The sequence below is a fragment of the Dermacentor variabilis genome, chromosome 9 (genome assembly GCF_050947875.1).
Source record: "Dermacentor variabilis isolate Ectoservices chromosome 9, ASM5094787v1, whole genome shotgun sequence".
Taxonomy (NCBI): Eukaryota; Metazoa; Arthropoda; class Arachnida; order Ixodida; family Ixodidae; genus Dermacentor; species Dermacentor variabilis.
In genome coordinates, this window is record NC_134576.1 from 101,536,815 (window position 1) to 101,555,609 (window position 18,795).

General features: G+C 47.0%; 1 protein-coding gene across 1 annotated transcript in view; it reads left to right on the forward strand.

Annotated features, from left to right (window-relative positions):
- LOC142558475 (1-acyl-sn-glycerol-3-phosphate acyltransferase epsilon-like) overlaps nt 1–18,795 on the forward strand; it is a 44,258-nt gene that overhangs the window by 5,268 nt on the left and 20,195 nt on the right. Inside the window, exons 4-6 of the mRNA XM_075670607.1 lie at nt 1,084–1,199; nt 5,195–5,281; nt 6,738–6,828. Of these exons, the coding sequence (XP_075526722.1) occupies nt 1,084–1,199; nt 5,195–5,281; nt 6,738–6,828 (294 nt within the window). The remainder of the gene's footprint in view (nt 1–1,083; nt 1,200–5,194; nt 5,282–6,737; nt 6,829–18,795) is intronic.

Here is an 18,795-nt window from a genome sequence, read left to right on the forward strand (position 1 = left end):
CGGCGCGGTTCATCTCAAGAGCCTACAACCACCATTCAAGTGTCACTCACATTAAAACTGTTCTTTCTCACCAATCTTTAGGCACACGCCGTGACGTCGTTCTCCTAACGTTAAGTCACAAGTACGCGTATGTGCACCCCGGTAGACCATGTTCATTTCACATCAATGTCCCATCCCACACGTTCAAAATATTGCACAATCATTTCAGTTTTACATAGATCTTTGGTGACACTTTAGCTTTCACTTCATCAGCACTTCTACGAGCCATCAGATTATGGAATAACCTGTCAAACAACAACGTTTCTATGTCTAACCCTGATACATTCCATCACCAACTCAGTGCACCGAAGCCGTCTTTTAGCATGTCCAAGTTCATATTTTAGTTATCCTTTTACGCATTTCGCTTCCCTTTTTTGCTATCTTTTGTTTGCCTTACTCGTGCTATATCGCGCTTTGATGGATTGCGCACCGATCCATGCGTCATGCGCTTTTTGTTTCTTGTTTTTTATCATGTGCTTTAACATGTACCCCATATTTCTTCCTGTTATTCCGCATCGCTTGGTCTTCTCTTTTGTACTGCGATTGCGTGTTCAAATTTTACTTACCATACATTCTACTTTGTTTTATTTTTATTGCTTATTCTGGTTGTGTACGCACTGGTTCTGACGCTGTTTCACACTGACTCGTTTTCGACACTGTTTTTGACACTTTCTTTTTTTTTTTGTATGCACTGCATTTTGACGCCTCCTTACAAAATGCCCTACGAACCTGTGAAGTATTCCAAAAAATTAAATATAAGTACATAGACAGACAGACCCACAGTATACACATGTCGCAAGTGCCGCGATCGTTCGGTGCAGAACACTTATGGTGATTTATAACAACCATTCTCTACCAAACCGAACATGCGTCGCATTACGCGGATGTCAACTGGCGTTTAGACTGCTTAATTTTTTTTCCCCTTGCGACATTATTCGTTGTGAGGGGGAAACGGGGCCGTTATTTCAAAGAACAGAGAGGCGTGTAACTGCGCGGCTCCTAGAGGCACCGCATTTTTTTACGGCATTTGTTCATACGACGCAGTCGACTGGATCGCCGTGAGCTTGTTGGCCGAACGCACGGGTTGTACGGGGAACCTGCGGTACATAGTGAAGCAGACAGTCCAGTCACTGCCGCTGCTCGGCTTTTATTTCCACCAGGTGAGTGAAACGACGGTTCCCAGACGAACGTCATCGCGCTATTTTAGGTGAAGCGCGTTGTTTGAACGTCGACTATACGAGTTGAGGGCGGTATTTCGAGTACGTGGCTCTTTTCACGGTTTGTGGCGCGATGAAGTGTTATCACGCGGCGTACGTTACAGTACGCGTTTATTTCACGTTTGGTTCAACACGAGGGGTGAGAGCAGAAGCCGCTCTGGAGAAGCTTGACTGGACTCCCACTCTGTTTGACATGAGCAGCAGTGAATCGCGTGATTCTTGACCGTCAAAATAAGGCGATCCCACGAGTAGAAATGTAGAACTGCACCGCCTCGTTATACACAAGATCAGCATAACTAATTATATGATACAGGTAAACTACTACTACTACTACTACTACTACTACTACTACTACTACTACTACTACTACTACTACTACTACTACTACTAATAATAATAATAATAATAATAATAATAATAATGAAGAAAGAAGAAATACAATCGCGGGGTCAAAGCCAGTAACACATGTGAACAACGATACATGTGACATTTGAACAATATTGCTGAAATAATTCAGAAGAGTTTTTTGCTAGGCATGCAAGTCAAATCCCAATCGCGACCGTAGTCATACTCATGGAACGGGTAAAAAAACATGCGTGTCTAACGCACGTTCTGGCAGCCTCTTTAGAACTTGAGTCCGCACGTGGCGCGATGATTTCTTTCTCTCTCTCTCTCTCTCTCTCTCTCTCTCTATCTGTCTCTGTGTGTGTGCGCGTGTGTGGAGGAGGGGGGGGGGGTATTGCGGTGCAGAGCACGATTCGTTATAAAGGTGAAAGCCTTATATGCCCCACGAAGCGAAAAATCCGGCATGCGTCCGGCGTTAGTTGACGGGATCAAAACCCACGTGACCAAGGGGTGACGTCACGTTCCCGGCGCTGGAGCTGCTGCGGCTCGCACTGCGAAATCCCACAATGAACAGCCACGGCGTCGGCGGGCCACCGTGGTCCACATCCACAAAACCGACCTGGCCCACTCCCAAAATTGGATTAAGGTGGAATAAAGTGGATTAAGGTGAACTGAAGTAGATTAAGGTGGATTGCGGTGGATTAAGGTTGGGACAAATTAGAGCAAATTGGACTAAGGTGGATTAAGGTAGAGCTTTAATGTAAGGTGATAACTTAGAAAGTCATTATTCCTTCGCATTCAAATCACGTAAGGATACTTGAGTGACTGTCAAATTTTTTTTTTTTCGTTGAGGTGCAGGAGAGCACTCCATCTCTTGGCGCTCCATAGCGGTAGGAGGGTGGAGGGGAAGGGGGAGTTGGGCGGGGATAGGAAATATGGAAATATTTGGGGGTGCCGGCCACACTTCCTCTGACGGGTCTCCTTTGGAGCTGTATCTGCGAAGGTCCACGTATTTTTTCATCCCAAAAAGGGAACTGAACAGCCGTCCTGTTAAGTTCTGTTGCGCCTTTGTTAGAGGCTAATAAATTTTGAATTCATATGCATTGACGCTCGCTTTTGCTTATGATACCTAGATAGCATACGCACATGGATAAATTACACGGGCAGTCAGTCAGCTGTAAAACAAACCGAACGCGTGAAGCGTGCTTCTCCCCACTATTACGTTTACAGCGGTGAAGCCAGCTTTGGGTTGAGCTTTTTTATGAAGGAGTACTGACCAAGGTGAAAGAACATTCTTACATCATGGTACTGACACACACTTTCGAAGTTTGAGAAGCTCTGCCACACACTTGTGGCACGTATAAGGATACAACTTAGCGAGTACGAGGGTTGAGAAACGATACTAAATTTGATCTCGAAATTCCTGACCTGTCGTCCCGGAACTGTCGTGACGTCATGACACAGAGCGAATTTTCTTAATGTTGTATAGCAATAAGGGCCAGGTGGGATGACGTTTCCAATAAAAAGAAATAGCAAGAGCGTCGCCCATGGTTCCCGCTGTGCTCGCGTACAGCAGCCGCATCGACCACAGGAACGAAACGAGCCGTTGTACCATGACGTCATGAGGTATACGCCCGATGGGTTCCGAAACTGAAACTGCATGGGGCCGAAGTTTGCAAAGGGTTTCTTTCGGAAATACTCTTTGTAATTCGCCGGCCGCCTTGGCAAATTATGCGCCCAGCATCAATCCTGGTTGAAATCTTCTCTTTAAAACAATTCTATAGCATAAGATGTTTCTGTGAATCTGGGCCCTGGTTCTCAGAAACAAGTAATGTAGTAAGTTGCACAGGATGTCATTACTCTATTGCCACTACTTTGACAAAATTTAGACCGTCTGGGACTCCATTCGACGCAAGAAAATGTCGTGTCACAAGCGTCACGTGAGTACTTCTTTTAATAGCTAGGCACGCACACATGGACAGCTCTTCAGGTTCATAGCAAGTACCGCTTTTAACAGTTGTTGCGTGTACTATAACCATGCGCGTACCATGCGCGTAACCATGCGTGTACTATAACCATAAACCATGCGCGTCGACGGTAACGAAGTCGTCAAAGTGATTTCGCCAAACCGCCTACCTATAGCGCACACTTCCGGCTTCATTTTTGTACGATGTTGACCAACGAAGTTAGAACAGCCGGGTCGTACGTGACACACCGCATATGCCAGGGTGCCATCACATATACCTTTAATCTGAACCCGCTATAGTTTCCACGATGTGAAGTTAGTCCGTATTGTTAGGCACTGCAAAAATGCTCGGAACTGCAAACATTTCCCCGATGTTTGGGCCTTTATAGTATTGTAAGAGCTTGTGCGTCCAAGTTTTACGCGAACTTAGGAAAGGTAATCTAATTTACGCTGTCACTTCGACTCGTTATCGCTTTTTCTATTTTTTGTTTTTTGAACGGAAGACCGATTGGGGAATGTGGCAATTATAGTGCAACGTCGTTTGGTTGTTCACAGTAGCTGTCTATGCGAGTAGACGCTAAGAGCTTTTTTTAATGCATTCTTCAGATTGTGTACCCACATAGGAACTTCCAGATGCCTTATTTTTCAAGTTTCACTGACTTCTTTATGCGGAATTTCTGTTGGCCATCCTCAGCACTATACTACGTCGTCACTCTCGGCTCTTCTTTCAAATAACCCTATCTTTTCCATTCATAGTTCACTGTGACTGACAGCAAACGGATAGAAAGTTGGGCGAGTTGGTACGGTAACATGATCTTGGATTGTAGCGCGAAGTGACACGGACACAGACTAGAAGCGCTCGTCCTGTCTGCCTCTAGTCTGTGTCCGTGTCACTTCGCGCTACAATCCAAGATCATGTGAGTGACAGAAAACAGAAAAAAAGAACATTTTTGAATATTGATACACACTCGTAGCGTTCTGGTAGATGACGTATATGTCACCAACCGTCTTTGCAGTCTTCCTATGCAAGCTTTCGTTTTCTAGGAAAGAAAAGAAGCAGTCACGATCGCCGTCCTGAGGGGATTCTTGAATGATTGAGTTGGTCTAGGAACATGTGACCGACAGAATTTTGGAAGCCACTGGACTAAATACCCTAACCTATCATATAATATTCCTTGCGTAGTTTTCCGAAGGCACGTACTATGTCATTTACTCTGCCTAAGCGCCAGTGCGAAGGAAATAACGAAGCTTCTAAATAGCGATAAATTTCGTGGTTTAGCCATTATAGCTTTACATGAGGGGAAATTTTACAAACCACCTTAGAAATAATCGAACATGTATAGGCATGCAGTTTTTTTTGTGTGTGTGAAGCTGTGGTAATTTTCTTTTAACACTGCAGAACAGTTCCTTTCATCTCTTCTTACTCCAAACCATTGATGGCAAATTTATCTTTTGCAAACTTTCAGGATACAGTGGATATATATAGACTTAGACAGATCCATTCCTGACGTTTCAGTTTTTGTCTTTTTGCCATTGCGGAGAGTTCATTATTTTTCAACTTATTTCCTGTTTCTTCAAAAGATTAATGGCAATATTTTTTTTTCTTTTTTACACTGCGCTTGGGCAGCACGGCTGCATCTACATCAACCGGCAGCAGCTAAACCACTTCAAGATGAAGCAAGGTCTCTACTACCTCCAGAACAAGCAAATATCGGTAACATATACTTTCATGGTTGGCACGGACTCCGAGCACAGCATATATATATATAGACCTTGGTTTGAGTCAGACTCATCTAAACAAAGATGGCGGCCGTTGGCGCTTCATTAGCGGCAGCTACGGCATCTCTGAAGCGACGCCCCGCGAACTCGAAGTTCGCGTTCACTGGTTCGTGATGGCTGATAAGGCAACTCGCCATGCCTAACAGATCACTAAACGCTTCCCGAAATTCCGCACCTAAGGCAACAGCGTACCGGCGCTAGCGAGTAATGAAGTGTCCGCTAATATATTCGGCACCCTTTCCGTTCGGCGGGGCCACTGCGCGTGGCCGAGTTAGTTCGCCTGTGCGGATCGATCATTCGGAGAGAATGCCGTAGAGGTCCGAAGCCCTAACCGTCTCGTTGCGTCTTAGAGAATTTCGCTGGCTTATGCTTGTGAAGACGCGGGGAAATGTTATGTATATATGAAGAATTACAACCGCATGTCATAAATATACGCAACCCGCCATGCTTGCTTAGTGGCTATGGTGATGGGCTGCTAAGCACGAGGTAGCGGGATCGAATCCCGGCCACGGCGGCCGCATTTCGATGGGGGGCGAAATGCGAAAACACCCGTACACTTAGATTTAGGTGCGCGTTAAAGAACACCAGGTGGTCCGAATTTTCCGGAGTTCCGCACTACGGCGTGCCTTATAATCGGACAGTTGTTTTGGCACGTAAAACCCCATAATTTAATTTAATAAATATACGCGTCAATAAATCTGGAGACGACGAATTCGCAAATACTTTCGTCCGTGTGCACTGCTTGTCGTCTGAGCAGTCACGCTTGACAATTTTTATCTGATTGGTCGGCGCTTGTTTTCACCGACTGCTGCGTCACAAAAGATGTTCTGAGAACGTGGGTCAAATCAGCACCAGGGAGGCCGAATTCACAAAGCATTTCGTTTGTAAGAATTCTCTGACATTTACAAACCACCTTCGCTAATTATATACTCGCCTTCGCTAATAATACGCTTCATAATTATATATAACAAAAATGTAATAATAATTTGCCCGGGTTCCTTACAGTTCGTATTAATAGGGGGCGGCCAATCACGATAGTGAATAAATATTATTAGCTAAGGTGATTGGTCAGCGTCAAACTCTTCTTACGGATAAATCCGTCGCGAATTTGGCCCCAAGGGGAAACTCGCAAAGCTTTTTATTCGTAAGAAATATTTATCGCCAGCCCACCGTATGAACTTCTTTTTTTTTTTTTCCATGAGAGTTCGCATTGCTGCCGTTTTAGAGACGAAAAGAAACAAAGCGCGAAATTCATCCAAACAGTCTTGCGCACTCCAAGATCTTCCTTTAGAGTGCCCGCCGCGTCTATAGTGAGATGCGATCATCTTTGCGAAGCAAGACAAAAAAAGGTAGTTGATGGTGAGGATGCGCGTTCGTCTCTTGCTTCGCAGTCGAACGTGGTGCTGTTTCCGGAAGGAAACCGGTTCATCCCCGGTAAAATGGACGTCATCAAGAAAAGTACGGAGTTCGCCATTAGCCAAGGTAAATATGCCCGACCATGTTTTCTCTCAATTTAAAGGAATTATTTAAAAAAAAATTCAGGCAGTGCACATTATTTGGGAATGTTCATCGTCTTGAATGCGATTAACATTCAATGATGGTGCGCATGAAAGTTGGTTTACAGAAAGAACTGTACGAGCCATGAATGAGGCTTGTACCACGGCTAAGTCCGCTGCTGTACCCCCAGGTAAACAATAATTGGATCATAAGTGCCAATTTCTCCCCTGGTGCTTGGTGGGCCAACTTATAGAGGAAAAAAAAAAACAAAAAAAAATCAAGCTTGCTTCCATGGCAGCGGTTCTGTTGATGCGCGATGGGTAAACGCCACCACGCCTGTCGTCTGCTATGCGTTCGGCGAGCACACGACTTCTTCTGCAGGCGCTAACAAAAACTAACACCGCTTGCATTAATGTTTTTTTTTTCAGATTGTTTTTCTCCTTCAGATTTTGTTTTCAACACCCTTCTGCTTCTCTTTTTCTTACAACAAATGTGCAACGCATCTGTGTGAAAACTTGTTCTGTTCAAAGTTGGCGAGTCAGCATGCCATGCCACGCGGCTATTTTGCTTTGTCGAAACATGAGTAGGCGGAAAAACGTGGTTTCTTCACTGTTTCTCTTGGCCACCTATCACACAGCAAGGCATTCAGTACACAATACAATAATGTAGAGCTGTGTATCTCATTAGTCTGTGCAAATGGGTGCATTCAGTACTACCATCATACATACGTAAGACAGCTGCCTACATTTTCTCATAGGCAGAAAATAGCTACTGAGCTGGGCCGAAGCCAGGGGGGGCGGCTTGTTAACCCCCCCCCCCCCGCCCGAAATTTTTTCGTGCTGTCCATGCACCACCGAGAAAAACAAGCCCCGGCGCCAGAAATCGTTCTGGATTTTGTCTAGAATGTCTTTTTCATGCTCGGAAAGACATATCAGCGCGTACATTGCGAACTCGGGCTGGATTTCGCGGCAACGCCCATGCACCTGGAGTCACATAACGCAAGGAGCCCCATCTGAGCACAAAGTTTCAAGGGCGTTTTGATGGCGAGCGGGCTCGTCTCAGCATCTCGCGGAGGCCGCGGAATTTACGGAGCGCATGGATTTAAATTCCGTAACCTTATGGGTATGAAGTTCTCATAAACTTTTGATGCAAAAAGGGCATTGACATTTCTAAAGTCATGCTTTAGATTTCCAATTTCGGAACTTTGTGGGTTTGATATTGTTATAAACATTTGGCGCCAAAGGTGCATTGACGTTTCTAAAGTCGTACATCGGAACATACAACGAGAAAAGCCAAATCAACACGCCGTCAGACAAGTTGACAAAGTTCGCAGCGAGGTCCGATGAAACGAAGCGTTGTGGTGGTTCATTTGTGCTGTCATGTCACAGAAAAAAAAAATATCAACATTTTTTTCACCTACGCCAAAGCATCCATGTGAAGACACTAAAGCCAACAAAGGTAACTACGTTTCTATTTATTTTTCTACTTTGACTTTTATTCGCGAAGACACATTGAGCCTCTTCAATTTTCTTGTTCTCGCTACCCGCAGGCTTCTATAGCCAGCCAGAGCGCATGCGTTTTTCTCGTGTTGCCACGACCATGGACCGCGCGGCGCACTTCGGTGGGCGTTCGTTTTTCTTTGGGCGAGTGGATTTTCGCCTGGCAGAGTATTGCACGCCTTCTGGCTAGCATACGAGAAAAGGAAGCATTGGTCGCTCGGCGCCATCACTCTGGGGGCTCGACGGATTGCAACGCGTTTGCTTGAGCGCAACCTTTCCGGAAATTCTTGTATCGCCGGTGTAGGAAGCCGAGCACTATATGCGTATGTTTCTCTCTGGATCAAGCGTCTCACTTTTTCTTCGATATTCTTCCGTAGCCACATTAGGTGCCCAAACTAGGCATTCCATTGTGGCCAACATGCTTTCCTTCGTTTTTTTTTTTTTAGTTTGGTGCTCCCACCCTACAAAAAATAAAGACATTCTTGCGGAGCAGCGAATTGTCGCATGGTGAAAGTTCGATTTTCTTACTTCTTCGTTTGCGCAAAGTGATGAGCCACGGGACGCTTCAATTGCCGGATACTTTTATTATATTATTGCGATAGCAATTATATGGACACTCCAGGCGCATGCCTGCCGTCGCCGTCGCCCTGATGTTCCGTATAAAGTCCAAGGGCGATAACATCGTAACCGTGCGCCGCATGCTGTATGGCCGAGTGAAAGCGTAGGGGGGAGGGGAGGGGTTGGCATGGGTGAGCCGACGATGGTGGCTCAGTCTTGTGTGCGCAAGGGAGAAAAGTGGGGAGGAAGCGTGCCGCCTTCCTTCGCGCGCGATACGCCAGCAGGAGTGGAGGGAGTGGGGCGGGCCTTCGGATTCTGCGGTCTGTGAATCTGTGATTCCGCAACATGTTTATTTGCCTTGTCTGACGCATTATATACCGTGACTTTTCGTAGATACATATACTTATTGGAGACTTGTACGTATAATATTTAAATATCTTATTGCGAGATTTTGTGTATACGTGCAGTGAACTTTGTTTCCAGAGACACTTTTTTGCCCTATGTATCTCCGCATTTGTATATTCCACTGTATCTTCGCATTTCTAATGTGCGAAGGCGAGTCAAATGAAAGTGAGCCAACCAACTCCGCGCAATAATGGTTCGGTTCATTATCTGCAAGGCATGCGCGTAGCACACAGGCATCTCTCATTTACAAAAGTGACACGCAGGTGTGAGGATAAATGTTCTTTAATGCGCTCATACAGTGGGTTGAAGATAGTTGCGTGACATAATGGACGCTCCAAAAGTTGAACAGCGTGGTGTCGTGAGGTTTTTGACAGCTGAAGGTGTTCTACAAAAAGAAATTAGTCGCCGTGTGGCTGCCGTGTACGTTGAACATTGCATTTCATTGTCCACTGTAAAGCGTTGGCGGAAAGGCTTCAATGAAGGACGTGAAAGTTGCAAAGACGACCCAAGACCGGGCCAAAGCCACCATGCATTCACCCCTAACGCAATTGCAATGCTTGATGAGCTGATTAGACAAGAACGGAGGATAAGCATCGATGAACTGGCAGAGCGTGTGGACATCAGACATGGTTCGGTTCACGCAGTAATTAACATCTCGGTTATGGGTTCTTGTGTGCGCAATGGATGCCCAACGTTTTGAACTACCGCCAGAAAACGGAGAAGTTCGGCGCTGCCTTGACTTATCTGACCCGGTATCACAATGAGGGTGAGGACTTCTTGTCTGCAATTGTGACCGGGAACGAATCATGGTGCCACTACTACGGGCCTGAAACACGATGGCAAACACTACTGTGGAAACATTCTAATTGACCTACCCCAAAAAAGCAAAGGCCATCATTTACGCCGGAAAGGTGTTGTTGACTTTTTTTTTTCGATCTTCAGGGGCCATTACTGATAGAATTTGCTAAACCTGGAGAGACTATCAATCGTTTCCGATATTCTGAAACGCCGGATCGGCTGACTGTCGCAATCAAGAACCAACGACGTGGAAAATTGACGAATGGGTTCATGTTGCTCCACGACAGTGCCCGTGCACACGCCGCAGATGTTGTTAATACAATACTCGTCTTCCCCAAGAAAGAACAACTCCTCTGACAGAAACGACAGTAGCTCGAGAAGTGGAAACAGAGCGCGACGACGATGTCCCGCGGTAACTTCCTCACACGGGTTACGCCATAGACAAAAGGACCCCGCAGCAGTAAAAAAATCTCAGTGCCCTTCCACTCTGTGAAGAAGGATGACCATCGAAGCTGTGTATGTGGGCCCCTTTCTGGCGAACTGCACCTCCGCCGCGGGTCGGCCCGGCATGGCACTATCTTCGGGATGGGCCCATGCATGGGCAACGTTTAATGCCTGCTTCACCTCCGCCGCGGGTCTGCCCGGCATTGCACTATCTTTGGGATGGGACCACGTATGGGCAACGCTTAATGCCTGCTTCACCTCCACCGAGGGTCGGCACGGCATGGCACAATCTTTGGGATGGGCCCACATATGGGGAGGGGAGCGCTGTTACGGTTGGCGTGTAACACCCCGTGCAACAAGAATGACCGAAATACCATGCCTAATCGAAACGGAGGATGAATCCCTAATTTTGTATGGTTGTCTCGAGAGGTTGCCGGTCTGGCGGGCACCCCGCAGTAATTACAGGCTCCTTTGTGTGTGTACGTCACCAAGAGGAGAACCGTTTCCGCGAACCGTGCGACTCTAGGGGAGAACCCTTTCCGCAAACTGTGCGACTGAAGGGGAGACCCTTTCCACGAACCAAACAGGACCCACGGGTTGCCGCCAGCGGAGGCAAGCACGTGCAACGCCGCCTAGGAGAGAGGGTGTAGCCGCCAAGCACCGACAGGATCACGCTGTAACAGGCCGAGCAGAAATCGCAGAGCAAGCAGCCGGCAGCGGACAGACACGGATGGGAACGTGCACCCACCGCGGGAGCGTGGTTGCCCAAGCACCGAGCGACAGACCAGCTCTGTACTGCCTGACCAGAAGAAGGAACCGAGAAGGGACTGCAAGGACCTAGTAACCCGTAATGGTGGCTGTACAACGTGACAAACGTACCATACTCGGCAGCAAAATTGAGACTGCTAAGCACCGTCATTTAAATAGGGGTAAATCATTCACTTGAACATACTGAATACTTCGCCTTACATATTCAAGAATTGAGAGCCACACAGAGTCTGATATGCCATCATCATCATCATCATCATCATCATCATCATCATCATCATAATAATAATAATAATAATAATAATAATCAGCCTGGTTACGCCCACTGCAGGGCAAAGGCCTCTCCTATACTTCTCCAACTACCCCAGTCATGTACTAATTGTGGCCATGTTGTCCCTGCAAACTTCTTAATCTCATCCGCCCACGTAACTTGCTGCCGCCCCCTGCTACGCTTCCCTTCCCTTGGAATATCCATCCCTTGGATTACACCTATGCCATCATAGGTGTAATCAAGGCCTAAAATACGGAAAGAATCGCTCTTTGGAAGACGGAAAAGAGGACTTCGGCGTATATGTGGTGAACCATTGAACAAATAATGGCTTTTTGAAAAATTCAGCGCAGTACCTAAAATATTCCCAGTGAACATTTGAAGTCTACGAGATATCATTCTTCCTAAGATACAATGTGATGTCATCAGAGAAGGCTGTCATTTTCACAACACCGCTACCAGGCAGTGGGGGATCGCACACGTCGTCCTCGTCGTCGTCATCATCATCATCGTCGTCGTCGTCGTCGTCGCCGTCATCATCATCATCGGCCTGGCTACGCCCACTGCAGGGCAAAGGCCTCTCCCATACTTTTCCAACTACCCCGGTAATGTGCTAATTGTGGCCATGTTGTCCCTGCAAACTTCTTAATCTCGTCCGCCCACCTAACATTCTGCCGTTCCCCGCTACGCTTCCATTCTCTTGGAATCCAGACCGTAACACTTAATGACCACCGGTTATCCTCCCTCCTCATTACATGCCCTGCCCATGCCCATTTCGTTTTCTTGATTTCAACTAAGAAATCATTACCTCGCGTTTGTTCCCTCACCCAATCTGCTCTCTTCCTATCCCCTTAACGTTACACCTATCATTCTTCTTTCCATAGCTCGTTGTGTCGTCCTCAATTTGAGCAGAACCCTTTTAGTAAGCCTCCAGGTTTCTGCCCCGTAGGTGAGTACTGGTAAGACACAGCTATTATATACTTTTCTCTTGAGGGATAATGGCAACCTGCTGTTCATGATTTGGGAATGCCTGCCAAACGCACCCCAGCCCATTCTTATTCTTCTGATTATTTCAGTCTCATGATCCGGATCCGCGGACACTACCTGCCCTAAGTAGATGTATTTCCTAACCACTTCCAGTGCCTCACTACCTACCGTAAACTGCTGTTCTCTTCCGAGACTATTAAACATTACTTTAGTTTTCTACAGATTAATTTGTAGACCAACCCTTCTGCTTTGCCTGTCCACGTCAGTGAGCATATATTGCAAGTGGTCCCCTTAGTTACTAAGCAACGCAATATCATCGCCGAATCGCAAGTTACTAAGGTATTCTCCATTACCTCTTATCCCCAATTCTTCCCAGTCCAGGTCTCTGAATACCTCCTGTAAACAAGCTGCGAATAGCATTGGATATATCGTATCTCCCTGCCTGACGCCCTTCTTTATAGGGATTTTGTTGCTTTCTTTATGGAGGACTATGGTGGCTGTGGAGCCGCTATAGATATCTTTTAGTATTTTTATGTACGGCTCGTATACACCTTGATTCCGTAATACCTGCACGACTGCTGAGGTTTCGACTGAATCAAACGCTTTCTCGTAATGAGTGAAAGCTATATATAAGGGTTGGTTATATTCCGCACATTTCTCTGTCACCTGATTGATAGTGTGAAAATGGTCTATTGTTGAGTAGCTTTTACAAAATCCTGCCGGGTCCTTTGACAGAAGTCTAAGGTGTTCCTGATTTTATTTGCGATTAGCTTAGTAAATACTTTGTAGACAACGGACAGTAAGCTGATCGGTCTATAATTTTTCAAGTCTTTGGCGTCCCCTTTCTTATGGATTATGTTTTCGTTCTTCCAACATTCCGGTACGCTCGAGGTCATGAGGCATTGCGTATACAGGGTGACCAGTTTTCCATTATCCTTCAACAGATCTGCTGTAACCTGATCCTCCCCAGCTGCCTTCCCCCTTTGCATAGCTCCGAAGGCTTTATTTACTTATTCCAGCCTTACTTGTGGGATGTCAAATTCCTCTAGACTATTCCCTCTTCCATTGTCTTCGTGTGTGCCACTGGTATTGTATAAATCTCTATAGAAATCCTCAGCCACTTGAACTATCATCCATAATAGTAATAACATGGCCGGCTTTGTCTCTTTACGCATACATCTGATTCTTGCCTATTCATAGTTTCTTCTTCACTGTATTTAGGCTTCCTCCGTTCCTCAGAGCATACTCAATTCTATCCATATTATACCTTCCTGTGTCAGCTATCTTACGTTTGTTAATTAACTTGGAAAGTTCTACCAGTCTCTTCTAGCTGTGGGATTAGAGACCTTCATACATTGGCGTTTCTTAATCAGATGTTTCGTCTCCTGCGATAGCTTACCGGTATACTGTCTAACGAAGTTACCACCGAATTCTACTGCTCACTCGTTAATGATGTCCATAAGATTGTCGTTCATTGCTTCAACACTAACGTCCTCTTCCCGAGTTAAAGCCGAATACCTGTTCTGTAGCTTGATCCGCAATTCCTCTATTTTCCCTCTTACCGCTAACTCAATAATCGGCTTCTTGTGCACCAATTTCTTCCGTTCCCTTTTCAAGTCTAGGCTAATTCGAGATCTTACCTAACTATGGTTGCTGCAGCGCACCTTGCCGAGCACGTCCACAACTTGTATGATGCCAGGGTTAGCGCAGATAATGAGATCTATTTCATTTCTAGTCTCGCCATTCGGGCTCCTCCGCGTCCACTTTCGGTCATCCAGCTTCCGGAAGAAGGTATTCATTATCCGCAAATTATTCCGTTCTGCAAACTCTACTAATAGCTCTCCCCGGCTATTCCTAGACCCTATGCCATATTCCCCCACTGACTTGTCTCCAGCCTGCTTCTTGCCTACCCTGGTATTGAAGTCGCCCATCAGTATAGTGTATTTTATTATGACTTTACCGATCGCCTATGCCACGTCTTCACAGAAGCTTTTGATTTCCTGGTCATCATGACTGGATTTCGGTGCGCCGACCTGTAAGACCTTAAATTTGTACCTCCTGTTAAGTTTCACAACAAGGCCTGCCACCCCCTCGTTAATGCTATAGAATTCCTTTATGTTACTAACAATATCCTTATTAATCAAGAATCAGACTCCTTGTTCTCGTCTCTCCGATAAGCCCTGGTAGCGAAGGACGTGCCCGCATTTTAGCACTGTATATGCTTATTTTGTCCTCCTAATTTCAATGAACCCTGTTATATGCCATTTACTGTCCTCTAACTCCTCCAATAGCACTGCTAGACTCGACTCACTGAATAACTTTCTATCGTTGGACATTGCCAGGTTCAGATTCCGATGGCGACCTGTCCGGACCCAGAGATTCCTTGCACCCTCTGCTGCGTCACAGGTCTGACCGCCGCAGTAGTCAGTTGCTTCGCAACTGCTGGGGACTGATGGCCGGGGTTGGATTGTTGAATTCATATAGGAGGTTGTTGCCAAGTACTGCACCAGGGTGGCCATTCCTGCTCTGGTGAGGGAGTGCGTTACCGGTTCTGGTCACCGGGATCAGGCCACACTCCAAGCCTGTTTATGCAATTTTATCAACACGTGGATTTTTTTTTATCCGGAGGAAAATTGCGCGGCACCGGGATTCGAGCCACGGTCCTCTTGCACGCTAGGCGGATGCTGTACCTCTACGCCACCGCTGCTTGTTATTGCACACGTAAGTCTCTAAATGGCTCAACGCAGAGCACAAAGAGTATTGGGGATAGAGGCCACCCTTGACGAACACCAAGAGTAACAGGAAATGGTGCACCTTCGCGACCATCGAAAGCATGTAGTTGGGATATTGGAACAGGAATTCCTAAAATGTTGAACAAAATGTGAGAAAAAGCCGAACGACGTGAGTACATTGAATATGTAATGTTGTTGAAGGCGATCGCATGCCGTGACAGTTGCCGCGAACGGGTTCCTTTCACCGCTTTCGGAGCCAAAGTCTTTACATGTAACGCTAGATCTTACTGCACATAACCACCGTAGTCGTTCTGGCATTTTCAGTGAGTTTTTGTCAAATTTGCCTTTTCACCGTCACTCTTAAAGAACAGCAAAGCTGCCTTCGTGAATTGCTCCACCGGCAACTAAGCCTTTTAAGCTTAATATGACCAACGCAAACATATAAAAAGCAAAAACGCAATATTCAACGACCTGTTTTACAATATGATGATTTTAAGAGCAGTTAAAACCACAACATGGACGCCGACTCTTAAGTTGAAAAATATCACCAACGATTACGGTACTTCCTGATGCAAAATATGAACGCAGCTGTATACGTGTTTTCATTTCGCGATATATTGGCTGGCGCAGGCAATCTGTCTCGTGCGACATGTTGCAAACGGAACGAAGTGTGGCGCGACTGCCTCGCTAATCGGGAGATCGCGCGAGGCGGCGCGTGGGTGTGGCGTGGGCGCGATTCACATCAGCCGCCGCAGACAGACCTCCGCTCATACAGCGCTTTGTTTCCATATATGGTATCAGTGGCATCATCGGTGAACAGACGACGCGCGCTGCACTGGCGCCATCGTTGCCGCAAAGCCCGTCTTGCGCGGCACCCTCTTCCTCCGCCTTCCCCCTTGCGCTCTCGTCGCTATCGCCGCCTTCCATCAGCACTCCGCGTTCGCTCTTTCATCCTTCGCTGTGTTCGTTCGCTAGGTTTACGAGAACGCCGAGGGACGACGCTAACGCTGGCCACAGGAATGGGCGCCTAAGGGATGCGATCTAAAACCGCCACACCTACACACAATCAAAGCATTTTACAGCGGAGCTATTACAACGTATATCTAAACCGGTAGCGAATATTCCATTGAAGCCCACATGTCAAGAAAATGGCAGCTAGTTGGATCCGTCGCCAGCTACGTATAGGAAGGGACAACTAACAGCAAGCAAAAAATAATAAAAAGCGACATCACAACCGGAAATTGCAGCGACGTCTAGATCTTATGCTGTTTGGCGCGAATATCTGAATTTCTCTACCGTCCGGCAGTTCGACCACTACGCCACAGTTATTTTTTCTTTTGAAGCTGAGGCTAGCTTGTGACTCGCCTCAGCTGAAGCGCTGGCGTTTCATTAAACTATAGGAGTGGCGTATCTCTTGATGAAAACATAATTATGCTGTTATTGACGGCGATTGTTCCAGCAGCTTCCTTGGGAAAGTGAGCGAATAGGATGGCAGTAAATGAGAATGCCACAGGTTTCAAAGGCAACTTCACTTTTATTAGAATGATGCAACCGATTGACCACACAAACCACGCTTCAACGGACGCAATGTACTATGTCCAGCACACAGTCGTAATTTACAGCAACATATGTGAAACCTTTTCACAGAATCATTCATAATTCATTGCGACACCATGTATTCATATCCAACACTTATTATACAACACAACATTGCCCCATATTATCATTTAGTGTGTGTGTGTGTGTGTTTGTGCGTGTGCATGTGCGTGCGCGTGTGTTTGTGCGTGTTTGTGCGTGTGCGCGCGTGCGTGCGTGCATGTGTGTGTGTGTCTGTGTGTGGCCAAGGGGAGAACCCTTTCCGCGAACTGTGCGACTCAAGGGGAGACCCTTTTCGCGAACCGAACAGGAGCCACGGGTTGCCACCAGCGGAGACAAGCGCGTACAACGTCGCCTAGGAGAGAGGGAGCAGCCGCCAAGCACCGACGGGACTCAGTACATGTCACGTGACGTTGACGTGAGCAAAATCCCTCATGCGATATTACAGCGCCTACTTAGGCGGCCCCGCAATGTATTTTTTATTCATTCTTCCTTTCATATCCTTCACCAACCATTGAATGAACAGTGCAAGTTTCGCACCAGGTATCGTCTCGCCACTGCCTGGTCGCCATGGTCTACCGGACGCCTGCATCCTGCCGACAACGCCACGCATCCCAATAGTAACGCCGGTCGAAGTTCGAGTAACCGGCGTCGCAACTGGGCTTAACGCCTGCTTCACCTCCGCTGCCGGTCGGGCAGGTATTTCACTATCTCCAGGATCGTCGACGTATTGGGAGTTTTTTGCTTACGACACGAAAATTCCCTTGGACGGTAGAGGTATACAGCTTCGCTGTAAAAGCCACGCGAAGCAACTACGTGAGCAGCGACCAGATTTACATCTGGTCGCTGCGAACCTACGGTTCGTCATCCCAGAGGGAAATTCCGCTGCTGAAACGCCGATCCCTCGCCCAGTGGCTGCTGGCGCCTACGCGTCGAAATCTTCCTCCCCCGCCGGAGATAGTGTTTCCGCGAACTGTGCGATTCAAGGGGGAGACCCTTTCCGCGGACCAAACGGGACCTACGGGTTGCCGCCAGCGGAGGCAAGCACGTGCAACGTCGCCTAGGAGGTTTAATAAAGCGGTTAATAAAGCCCTAGCGACGCCGCTCTGCAGGAGGATGTGTTTATTTGATTCTTGAAGGGGGCAAATTGACACAACGAAGATGGGACTATGACCCACCTCTCAAGCCTGCCACACGTTTTGAGCACTTGCCACTCTAGACGCCGCATGAAGTTGCGTAGGTGTCCAGGCAGAAATGATGCTGTTGTCGCACCCCACGGCACGTTATTGGAACGATCGCCGCACGCTGGGGGAACTAGAGGAAGCAGTAAGGCTGACATTGTACCTACAGCACGGTTTTCGAGAACGTCTGCATCCGGACGCACCTGTTGTACCTGGCAATAAAATGCCATGGCCGTAGAGTTTAAATGAAGGTGCCTTTATCACTTGTCCGCGATTTAAGTGCACGCCCGGTAACACTTAAGGAATATTCGTGCCAAGAAAATAGCAGGCGAGTTCACGCGCTGGACACTGATCACGCTGTAACAGGCGGAGCAGAAATCGCAGAGCAAGCAGCCGGCAGCGGACAGACACGGATGGGAACGTGCACCCACCGCGGGAGCGTGGTTGCTCAAGCACCGAGCGACAGACCAGCTCTGTACTGCCTGACCAGAAGAAGGAACCGAGAAGGGACTGCAAGGACCTAGTAACCCGTAATGTTGGCTGTACAACGTGACAAACGTACCATACTCGGCAGCAAAATTGAGGCTGTGCTAAGCACCTCCATTTAAATAGGGGTAAATCATTCCCTTGAACATCCTGAGTACTTCGCCTTACATATTCAAGAATTGAGAGACAGACAGTCTGATATACCATCATAGGTGTAATCAAGGCCTAAA